Source organism: Ascaphus truei, chromosome 1, assembly GCF_040206685.1.
Source record: "Ascaphus truei isolate aAscTru1 chromosome 1, aAscTru1.hap1, whole genome shotgun sequence".
Classification (NCBI taxonomy): Eukaryota; Metazoa; Chordata; class Amphibia; order Anura; family Ascaphidae; genus Ascaphus; species Ascaphus truei.
This window is the reverse complement of record NC_134483.1, coordinates 399,473,558-399,486,043: the sequence shown is the minus strand read 5'-3', so window position 1 is coordinate 399,486,043 and position 12,486 is coordinate 399,473,558. Positions and strand designations below refer to the sequence as shown.

Genomic DNA, 12,486 nt, shown 5'->3' with positions numbered 1-12,486 from the left:
AAAGTACAATTTTTCTTAATTATTCGTGTGCTACTTCCCTTCATTCAATTTTCCATTCAAGGTGTTCACAATTTTACATTGCATCCTAAGCCAGTGTTTTTCCTTGCACTATTTGCACTCGAAACAGCAGGAAAAAAGCTAAATAGAGTACACTTTCACTATGTTGGATTTATATGGAGAGGAGCTCCTAAAGATGTTGCTTTTAACTGAGAAATGTGATCCCACCTATTCATTATATAAGTTATGGTGGGTAAAAAAGTGACCAAAACCCTCCACCGTACAGTGTACAGTAACTAAAAATATCACTAGTGTGTACAGTACATTCACACGTCTCAGACAGATCTGCAACCTTGCCTTCCACCATTATTTCTTAGCATTCAGTGCCTCCACTGCAGTCAGGGATTCTGGGAAATTAAATGTCTTTCTTTCTTTATAAAATGTTTTACCAGGCAGCAATACACTGACGGTTATGTGTCATTTTCAAGTATGTCCTGGGCACAGATTTATGGTGACAATACATGGTTACATTAAATGAACAGAGGTTATACATTATATTTACAGACATTTCACCAGACAGAGAGATGATTATGGCCATAAGTACTGGAGCGGTGTTTCCCCCACCCTCTGGAAGATTTGCCCTGCTACCAGGTGTATAGTGCTGGTACCTGCTGGCTTACAGGATTCTGAGTTGTCCGCCGGTGGTGTTGGGACATCAGGACAGGATTCTGGGGTAGGTGGTGGTGGGTGTTAGTGCCGCCATCTCTTGCAGGCTCCAGGGATGTGGACGCAATCCCTGCAGGAGAACTCACCGATACTCCCCCTGATAGATTGCACTCAGAGGCAAGAGTATATTTTATACCAGCAACTTCTTTATTTTCTGCCCAGTATATAACGGCATACACTGGATACACATCTTATTCTGTGGGCCTCCAGCATCCTCATGGTCCCTGGACTCACACTCCCAGCCATGTGCACCAAGGGTGGTCCTTGTTCTTCCCTGACTCCCTATTAGAGTCAGAGGTACGGTATTCACCCCCACCCCCCAAGGGGAAGGGACAGAAATCCTGAACACATCTGTGTGATACCAGTCTCTCTCAAAGGGGAGAGACAACTCACTAAATTTAGTAATGCAGCCCCTTTAGTACTAAGGGGGAGGGTCCAAGGTCTGAGCCCCTTATTGAGCAGAACACAGGCCTTAGCCCAACTCCTCCCCTGTCACTCAAGGGAACTGCTGGTGGTGTGGAAAACTCTGGATTGGTCCTGACACTGCCTGCACTGTTACCAGGCCTATGTGTCAGGGAGGGCAGATTAGTAGCCCAAACAAGCATGGCTACATAACATTTACTGGCAGGATTAAAATTGTGTTAGAAGAGGTAGGATGGGCCTGCAATGCTCGGTCTAGGATATTTGGTCGCGGCCGTTTTGCCATGACCAAATGGCAGCCGACAGCGCTGCGACACCCTGCCGACGGAAGCTGCCAATGCCGGCCACTTTTCGGAAAGCCGCTAAAGTAATTGCCTTACCCTAAAACCCCCTACCCTAATTGCTAAAACCCCTTAAATTAACCTCCTACCCTAACCAGTAATAAAACTTATCTTTGAAGCAGGCTGCGGCGGGGATTACAGCGGCAGATCGGCTATGGCAGAGGGCCGTCTGCGTTGAAACGGATGCCATTTGGTTGCCGCAAAACGCCTGCAACCAAATGTCCCATTCCGTGCAATGTGTTGTGTTAGAAGACGTGTAGTTTACAATCTATAAGGCAGTGTAAGTTGAAACATTGGGTATAGGGGATGAGAGGACTGATGAGTTTCTAATTGCAATAAAGCAGCTTTAACATTACCAAACATCAGCAAATGGCTCACACCCTTTGGCTGCCCTTTAGCTGCGCCAAAGGTTGGAGGGATTCAGAATGAATGCAGCTGTTGTTTCAGCGTCCTTTCTCTTCCTGGGTCATTAATATTCCAGTGGGTGGGGCTGACGAAACACATAGCAGTAAGCAAAAGCAGATGTTAACCCATAGCACTCTGATTCTGTGCAGAGGAGAGCAGCTCTTATGGAACTCTTTTAGGCGTCCGCCTTTGGGGTGCCGCAGATGTAGACTGAAGGGGTTCAATGCTCACACAGTGGCACCTTTTGCTTCATGTCCATTTTAACATGGACCCTATAACCTTATGCCTGGTGCATTACGTAGCTTTTCAGCACAGCCTGGGTTAAAGAAGTACATACATTGTAGCCAGTAAAACCTACTCACAGACAGCTGTTTTGACCTTTTGTGTCTCATCAGCAATGGTTATTTACTATACTGGCTTTTCAATGTGAGGCTGGAACACATTTCAGCCAAACATTATAAAAGATGGTGGGTAAAAAAGTAACAAAAACCCTCCACTGCACAGTGTACAGTAAATAAAAATATCACTTGTGAGCACATTCACATCTCAGACAGGTCAGCAACCCTGCCTTTCACCTATTATAACTCTAATAGCATTACTATGTACAATAAGAGGTAATACCTCTTGCTGATTCAAGCCTCCGCTGGTATCCTGGAAAATAATGTGAGTAAAATCTAGGGCAGGGGTGTGCAAAGTGGGGGGGCGGGCGCAGGATTTTTTTTTTGGGGGGGGGCATGGTGGTTGCATAGGCCCCGTGCTCTTCCCCGAGGCATTTAAGATAAATGCTGGAGAACCACGCTAGGCATCTGAAACCTCAATTTACCAGGATTAAAAAGACTTCTGGATGCGTCGCCATGGAATGCAGCGTCAAATGACTCCGCAGGGTCATGTGACGTGCATGTCGCCATGGTAACGCGTGTCAAATGACGCTGTGGGGTCATGTGACATTGCATGACCCGCGCCGTCATTTGACTCCGGGTCTCAGGAAAAGGGGGGTTGGTGAGCGCTGGGGCTAGCACACGAAGGCGCAGCTTAGGAACTTGGCACACCCCTGATCTAGGGCAATCTACACTTAGAGAGCTCGTATAGCCTAGATTGCGCCATGTTAAGTTTACCAGCCGCAGTTACCAGTTAATCAAAAAGCAGCACGCCCAGTAGTATGCTCCAAATTGCAATCAATACTGCACTCATATTTGATGTTAAAGTTTGAACATTAGAAAAAGACTAGCAGTCCATTTTAAAATTGTATGGGAATGGAGCTGACATTCATTATAAGCTCTCTGCCTGTGTGAAGGTTATTGAGTTCGATTAGTAAACTGCTATGGTAGCGCTCCTTTGGGACAATATGCTGGGATTTATAAACCTACTAAATTAATGTTAAAGTCACTGGAATTCAGGTGGTAGATTTTAAGAAACACTTTTTGTTCTACTTTTGCATTGAAGCTAACCAGGCTGCATGAACTTGCTAAAACAATGTGTATTTGATTTAGTTCACCTTCAAGGAACTATAAAAACTGCTCTTTACTGATGTCAAATATTTAAGGACCTACAGTATAATAGTGTATTTGGAACACAATATTAACTCAATACACAAGTTCACATTTTTGGCCAATCAAAACAGTGGCAGTAGCATAAAGCATGTGCTCAGATGGAGACCTTCTTACCACATGCTTTTGATCTTGATCCCCTGCTCTGATTGGGTTCTGCTCTTAACCGCACATTCTTCATACTTGCTATTTCCTTTTTCTTGGCTGAGGATCATGCATCAAGAATCACTCACCACCACAAACTGGAGCCTGCCACATTTTTCATACAAGTAATAGAAGAACAAAAACATGGCATTGATCTGAACTTATGACCTTGCCATTTGCTGTCAGCTATTTGGCTATTCATCTGATGATTTTTATTAATGCTATTTTATATTTAATGTACTGTACAGAAAAAGTCTGTTTTATACTGTATTATTTTTTAACCTTTTGTCTGGAGCATCACTTATGATTGAACAGAGGAATACGAGTGCTCCTATTTTATTCCTCAGACAGCCAGATTGCATTCAGCGCTCCCCTAGACAACAAGCAAATAGCATATGATGTAGCTATGTCATGGGGACCATGGAATTCTGGAGGGCACTCAAATGGTTAAAACGTGCTGACAAAAAGAATACTAAGGCGCTCTCTCTTTTCTTAAACGTTCTTAAAACGTGCTGTATGAGTTTAATATTTTAATATATTCCCATGAATTACCAAAGCGTTCTATTTCTGTGATGGAGACTATTTCTGTGATGGAGAGGGAGTGGCTCAGTGAGTAAAAGACACTGACCGGCACTGAGAGTCTGAAGCAGACGAGCCTGGTTCAATTCCCAGAGTCGGCTCCTTGTGACCTTGGGCAAGTCCCTGTGCCTCAGGCACCAAAAAACATAGATTGTATGCTCCATGGGGCAGGGACCTGTGCCTGCAAATGTCTCTGTACAGCGCTATGTAAAACTGGCAGCGCTATACAAGAACATGCTATTATTATTATTATTATTATAATATGTATTTATTATTTAAAATACTATGTGAGGTAACAAATTGTAATACAAACTACCATTGATTGTTCATCATTCTTTGGCCCAGATTCACAAATGAGGGCTATGGTTTAGCACGCGTGTACTCCCATTTGTATGAATGGGGTCTGTGGTGTGCTAAAGTTTAGCACCCTTTTGTGGATCTGGGCCATCATGAGTTTTAAAGGTACTGTATTGCACTGCATATTGCTTAGTCAATTCTATTCCTTCACATACTTTCCGGCACCAGAAGACACATTATAACCCATTTATGTGAATGGTAGCTGTAAGGTGTCTTCCAGCACTATAAGGTATCTTATGGAATAGCACTATTTAGTAAATATGGCCCAGAGCCCCCAGGATTATGCTCTGATACCCATATACTAACTTCTATTTAAGTGAATGGAAGCAGATGCATTGTTCACTATTTTGCTTTTTACTATATTGAATGGGGGACAAGAATCTTGTAGTAGAGGGAGACGGTTTGTCAGATCCTTCTTTCTCTCATATTGTACTGTACTGTATATACTCACTTTGCAATCCATTTGGTGCACACAATAGTACGTTTATGCAACTGTACCAAATGTGTGCCACATTTTAGAAGCAAGTCTTGCATGTGTCTACTTCTCTTACTAAATAATATTAACGGGACAGAAAAATAGGATGACATTTTATATTAAAGGGTATTTTATATTGAGGGGAGGGAAAAGGAAATGTTGGAGGAGTAGAAAGAATTAGAGGCATATTGTTAATATTAAGATATATATTGATCATTTAAATACAGCGATTAAAAATGAAACTGATTCCATATCACAGATAGCTTAACTCAGGTCAGAACTTCAGCTAGTGATTGACGAATGTTGCAACAGAATATGACACAGACTTCCTGTTATACTGCCGTATGGACTGCCATCCGTCTAGGACAGGTTGTAGAGCATCACATTTGCTCAATATTTTTTTTATCAGTGAGCAATTTGGAGAGTTAAGGTGGAGGTCAATATCATAATGGGATATGTCAATGTTTGCATGGCTAAAAGGTGCATTTTCCCTTTATCATTATGAAATCAATGTAAGATTTAATAAAAAAATGTAATGTATTTGCAGTCAGTGTATTAATATTTTTTGCACTGCATTATGGGGAAAATGGCATAATCTTTATGTGTATCATGTAATTGCAGTGACGCGTTGCAGTGGGTGCAATAACATGTTAGCCACACCCTTTGCAACACACAGACAACTAATGTATGTGGGCTTCTCTCACGGGCATGCTGTGCATGCCCCATTGCATCATGCCAGCAAGAGTAATTACATTTGCTGCATCTGCAAATAGCTAACAAGCATGCCCTAAATGATAAAAACAATCATTAAAACTGGCAGTGGGGCTGTTATATAATTAAAGGTTATCAATGTATTGCAACTTCCATTTATGTAGCAGAGTAGAAGTGCATCTTTCACTGTTAGAGCAGCCAGCAGTTTATTGATCTTTATTCGATGCTGCCTGCAACAGCAGAAGATGTTACGTTTTCTTAAATATACTAAATTCTGTTACACTGCTACAGTACAGTACAGTAAATTTAACTGCAGTAAATAGGCGGTGGATACTGGCCATGAAAATATGTTACCATGGCAACACAGACTTAGCACTGCATACTATTATGAAGCAACTTCTCTTAACATACATACAGTAGCTGCCAATTGTTTCCTTTGAGTGTACTGGAAATGTTCCTAATACAAGCAAATGCTATTTTAGTCTTCTAAGGTAGAACAAGCCAAAGCTATTACTTCAAAATCTAAGACAGTGCTTCTAAAAAAGCTTAGACATAAATAATATTAGGAACTAAGGGTTATGGACCGTGGGTCTGTTTGTTCAGTACAACCCTTTAGAAGACAATAGTTATACTGTTATGTATTGTAAATGGTTTAAAATAAAAATAGCATTGATTTTAAAAGCATTGTTTAGATCTCCTGTTAACATTTTTAAAATGTATGTTCCTAGTCTAATATTGTGCGTAGACGTATACTCCAGCCACAATAATACAACATTAACTCATTTAAAGGATATTAAAGATGGTTGCCTATAATTAGCATAACCCTGGTGTTTTCTGAAATAATTCTACTTATACGTCATGTGTTATTGATTATTTTTAGGATTACAGAGTTAACATCTTCCTGAGACAGAGATGGAATGACCCTCGACTTAAACTTCCAAGTGATTTCAGAGGTTCAGACACTCTGACTGTGGATCCCACAATGTTTAAATGCCTCTGGAAGCCAGATTTATTTTTTGCAAATGAAAACAAAGCTAACTTTCATGACGTCACCCAAGACAATATACTTCTGTTTATCTTTCGCGATGGAGATGTTCTTGTTAGCATGAGGTAAGCATTCTTTATTCTTTTTTTCATTCATGTTTAAAAAAACTCTTTTTATTTTTTAACATTTTTTTTTATATATATTAGAAAAACGACATTGCATTAACTTGCTTAGTGTTGATCATTAAGTGCGCATTCTGGTTGATGAAAAGAAATCCCACTGGCAAGTTATACCTTTGTCGTGTTATTAATAATCTAATAACTAAGAAGTTAATGTTTCACATAAAAAAAAGCACCAGACATTTAACATTGTACAAATTATTGTTTAAAGTTGGTTTGGAAACATATTATCAGAAACCCAAAATAGCGTGCAACCTCTCATAGAACCAGATGCACTGAGCTCCGCTAGCCTATTTAACCAAACGTTAACCTAAATGAACCTAAATGAGTGGATAGACACTATCATTAACCTAGCGTTAACCCAGTGCTGCTCCTTAAATAATGTATGTTTATTTTGTTTCCGGACATCTGTACTAATGATATGCAAAAGAGGTGTTTCCCTTAATATCGCATATGCGCTATAGGCCGTTCAGTTTAGCACAGGGATTTATTTAACCTGATGTTGAGAGAGACCTATTTTAGTATAGTCCCAAGTGCTATATATAATCCCCACGATACCTCTCTTCGAACACACGCGGAGAGATAAAAAAAGAGCACACCTGAGATACCTGAGAAATATGCTAATAGGAGTCATTACAATATACTTTGAATATACAGTACTATTAGCATATTTCTCAGGTGAGCTCCTTTTTGAGCAGAGGCATCTCAACCCATGTTGCTTCAAGGTTGGTTTGAGGGGATATATATAGCACCTGGGACTTTAGTAAAATACGACTCGCTCTGATCTTTGAAACAGTAACCATATGCCAGTGGTTCTCAACCTTTTTTGAGCAGGGGCACCACTGAAGGAGTTTTACAATCTTGGGTAGCCTCTGCTCTTCAGATGTCCCTCATCCCCTTCTGGCTTATATGCACACTCACTCTCCTTTTCACAAGCACACAACCAACATACTCACCTACCCCCTTCTTAAACACTCCACATCCCCCTACTGTACCTAATCATACTTTCCCTTCTATTTAACACACTCCACAGTTATCCCCCTCCATTGACCCTTTTTCTTAATCATAAACACCACATTCACCACACTTCTCTTACTTACACCACATACCTTTCCTCACCCCACAAAAAGCACTAATCTCCCTCACCCTCGGCACACAAAGCCATCACACCCCTCCCCACACACAATACCTTCACACTCTTCTTCCCACACACAGCCCTCACTCTTCCATCTTCCCTCCCACCTTCCCACAAACATCTAACATGCCAGCTGCTCAGCGGGTAAGTTGGGTGCTGTCTGGAGATTGATAGGCTCCTCTATCACCTCTGTGCCAGGCTGAGAGAAGAGAGGTGGATTGCAGGCAGCGTGGGAGGTGCCCACTGAGCAGCCAGCTGAGTTTTTCTCCTGGGGTCACGGCACCCTCGGCAGAGAGTCATGGCACACCAAGGTTCCCCCGTCATCCTGGTTGAGAAACACTGCCCTATGTTAATGAGTTAAACGACGACCGTCTCCAGCTGATGATTTCAAGGCGTACTGGCTGCAGGAAACTCCTCCCTCCACTCCAAAGTCCTGTGTGGGACACAATCTAGCTACTGTATCAACAATCTGCAACATGTTTCATGGCTAACAATGACCACTTCATCAGGGGATAGTGCAGTGTTCTGAACAAGCCCTCATATACCCCACTATATAATTGTTATGTAAAACAAATAAAAAATAAAACATGTTATTTACAAAAATCATTAAAATAATGAGTTAGGGTGTATGAGAGCTTGAATATTACACATGATATTACAATAATTGGTATTAAAAAAAAAACTTAAATAGAAGAAGAAACAATAGAAAACAAAGCAAATAAACCCATCAATAAGGTTGTGTAAAAAGTCAAGGAAATCCACATACAACCCCACAAAGGGCCATAACCAATATGTACCATATATTGAAATAGACCACACCGAAATAAGTATAATTAATTGATGAAAATGTAACAAGAGGATAATTAAAACACTGGATCAACATTAAAATGGAGTAACATGCTATCGTGAAAAGTGTGGAGGAAAAACATAATCCTGCTCGACTGCTAAAACTCTGACTCAGGCCCTCATTCTCTCCCGTCTTGATTTCTGTAACCTCCTGCTGTCCGGCCTTCCTGCCTCTCACCTGTCTCCCCTACAATCTATCCTTAACGCTGCTGCCAGAATCACTCTACTCTTTCCTAGATCTGTCTCAGCATCTCCCCTCATGAAATCCCTCTCCTGGCTTCCGATCAAATCCCGCATCTCACACTCCATTCTTCTCCTCACTTTTAAAGCTTTACACTCTTCTGCCCCTCCTTACATCTCAGCCCTAATTTCTCGTTATGCACCATCCAGACTCTTGCGTTCTTCTCAAGGATGTCTTCTTTCTACCCCCTTTGTATCTAAAGCCCTCTCCCGCCTTAAACCTTTTTCATTGACTGCCCCTCACCTCTGGAATGCCCTTCCCCTCAGTACCCGACTAGCACCCTCTCTATCCACCTTTAAGACCCACCTTAAGACACACTTGCTTAAAGAAGCATATGAATAGGACTGTGGCTATTCTGAACACATGGCACATAAAGCTTGGCCCCCTGCAGATGCACTTACCAGAACTCCCTCCTACTGTCTCTGTACGTTCTCCCTACCTACCAATTAGACTGTAAGCTCCTCGGAGCAGGGACTCCTCTTCCTTAATGTCTAAAGCACTTATTCCCATGATCTGTTATTTATATTATCTGTTATTTATTGGATTACCACATGTATTACTGCTGTGAAGCGCTATGTACATTAATGGCGCTATATAAATAAAGACATACAATACAATAATCCTAAATATCATTAAACAAATAAACAATATTAACATTCTCATTAAGACCATTGGGTGTTATGGTTTTAGATTTGAAGATCCCAAATGTTTCTTGTTTAGAGAAAGTCTTTTGCCTTTCACCCCTCTTTTATTTACTGCAATACAATTGATTTCCTTATACTGTATTTTAGACCAAAGGGATCTTGATAATGAAATGTCTTGAAATTATGCAACACACTGCACGAATCCCTTGGTATAGTTTGTCTTCCAGTTTTCCCTACTTACTGTAAAAGATTGAACTTTAGTTGCCTTTTATTATTTGTCTCCTAACCTGCAGATCCTCTTTGCATTTTTGGGCTACTTCGGTTTATTGCCAGCCACACTTGCTGAAAACATTAGGAAAAAAACAGGGTTGTGTATCAATATTTACTTAGTTATAAATACTACAGCAGATGTGTCAAATAATATATTTAATTGCTTTCTATAATGTATTTTTCCATACATTTCTTCAATGATGCAGTCTGCAATCTGGTGCAGTTTAGTGTTTGTTTGCAGCATGGTTGCAGCAAAAGGTTTGGATAACAATTCTTTTACCTTTTATGATGCCTAATATTGATGGTATGCAGGGTAAGTTATAAAGTGTCATATAATTGTTTCATAGATCGCAGACTCAGTGTTGTATTTGGCAATCTCTTCAGTGACTGTCTAGAATGCATGATTGGCGACCCACACTTGTGCTGATTGGCTACATCTGTCCAGTCATATAAGCCTATCTCAGTGTTTTCGGTGACGGGGGAACCCGTGATCTGGATCCCACAGCTTCCCCCTGCAGCGAGAAATTTTCTGAGAGGGATCCCATCTCGGAGCCGCAGCATATTCCCTCGACTCTGGAGATAGTAAGTCTGGTTATATCTGTATTAAATGGATTATAATATGTGTTCATCTGTTATATGCTGTACTGATATTGTACTTTTTTCCTAATTATAGATTTATTTTGTTTGTTATTTTAGGTTATCCATTACGTTGTCTTGCCCTTTGGACTTAACATTGTTTCCCATGGATACACAGCGTTGCAAGATGCAACTAGAAAGTTGTATGTATCTACAGTAATTGTAATACTCAGAATAATATTTTATGTAAAAATGTATACATTCAAAATTAGTTTCAAAGCCAAACTATGCGCTTACAATATACAATGGAGTCCTAGACAAATATTTACATGTATATAGTTGACCATTTATGTACTATATGTTGGCCGTACAAGAACATTTAATTTGATTTGTGGTTAATCATACAAACTTGAAAGTTATATATAACGGTGAAGTTATCTGGTTTTAAATCTCCCTCCAGGGGTAGCAAAATCTCAAATATAATATACTAAGGCGCAAACTTATAATCCTGGTGATGTAGTGATCATAGAAAACAATTCAAACTACTACATATAATAATGATAATAAAAAAAAAATATCTGGACTACAATGAAACAGGAAATAAATAAAATCATATCTGAGACAATCTCATTACATAATTAACCATTGTTATCTTCAGTTGCACAGGGCTTTGCACTAACTTGTACTAACATCTGACTTGTCTGGTCAGACTTGCCCTGCATGTTGTAAATGATGAGGTGCCACAGATAAGGGCTTCTGCGTGAATATCTTCCATGCATCTTAACCTCCAATGTGTTAGTGAAACCATGTTTTTGTCCCAGTGACCTCATCTGCAAGTATTGCACAAAAAAAGCTGTGTGTGCTGTGCACGCGCATAGTAAGTGAAACTTCTTTGACTTTTGTCGCAGAAATTGACTTATAACGCGCGTGCTCGGCACACATGTGTCAGTCAGTGTATGTGTCAGTCAGTGAGTATGTATGTGCGTGTGTGTCAGTCAGTGTGTGTATGTGTGTCAGTCAGTGAGTATGTATGTGCGTGTGTGTCAGTCAGTGTGTGCATGTGCGTCAGTCAGTGTGTGCATGTGTGTCAGTCAGTGTGTGCATGTGTGTCAGTCAGCGTGTGTGCGCGTGTGTCAGTCAGCGTGTGTGCGCGTGTGTCAGTCAGCGTGTGTGCACGTGTGTCAGTCAGTGTGTGTGTGCGTGTGTCAGTCAGTGTGTGTGCGTGTGTGTCAGTCAGTGTGTGTGCGCGCGTGTGTCAGTCAGTCAGTGTGTGTGTGTGCGCGTGTGTCAGTCAGTGTGTGTGTGTGCGCGTGTGTCAGTCAGTCAGTGTGTGTGTGCGCGTGTGTCAGTCAGTGTGTGTGTGTGCGCGTGTGTGAGTCAGTGTGTGAGTGTGTGAGTGTGAGTCAGTGTGTGAGTGTGAGTCAGTGTGTGAGTGTGAGTCAGTGTGTGAGTGTGAGTCAGTGTGTGAGTGCGAGTCAGTGTGTGAGTGTGAGTCAGTGTGTGAGTGTGTCAGTCAGTGTGTGAGTGTGTCAGTCAGTGTGTGAGTGTGTCAGTCAGTGTGTGAGTGTGTCAGTCAGTGTGTGAGTGTGTCAGTCAGTGTGTGAGTGTGTCAGTCAGTGTGTGTGTGTGTCAGTCAGTGTGTGTGTGTGTCTCTCTCTGTGTTGTGTGAATGTCTCTCTGTGTTGTGCCCCCCACTCCTCCTCCTCCCACTACCCCAGGCGGAGCTGCGGACTCCCAGCCCCCCCCCGACGACACGTGGTCCCGTTACCCCCCTCCTCCCGACTCCCACTACCCCAGGCGGAGCTGCGGACACGGAGCTGCGGACTCCCATCCCCCCCCCCGGCGACACGTGGTCCCGTTACCCCCCTCCTCCCGACTCCCACTACCCCCCTCCTCCCGACTCCCACT

At 41.6% G+C, this 12,486-nt stretch overlaps 1 protein-coding gene across 4 annotated transcripts in view; it reads left to right on the top strand.

Moving 5' to 3' along the window:
* Positions 1-12,486, top strand: part of GLRB (glycine receptor beta) — a 123,940-nt gene that overhangs the window by 94,554 nt on the left and 16,900 nt on the right. For all 4 annotated transcript variants that reach the window (XR_012803612.1, XM_075612632.1, XM_075612622.1 and 1 more), the window contains 2 exons: positions 6,583-6,812; positions 10,699-10,781. Coding sequence is in view for 3 of the 4 variants with exons in the window: in XM_075612632.1 (XP_075468747.1) it covers positions 6,583-6,812; positions 10,699-10,781 (313 nt within the window). In the remaining variant the exon portion in view is untranslated. The remainder of the gene's footprint in view (positions 1-6,582; positions 6,813-10,698; positions 10,782-12,486) is intronic.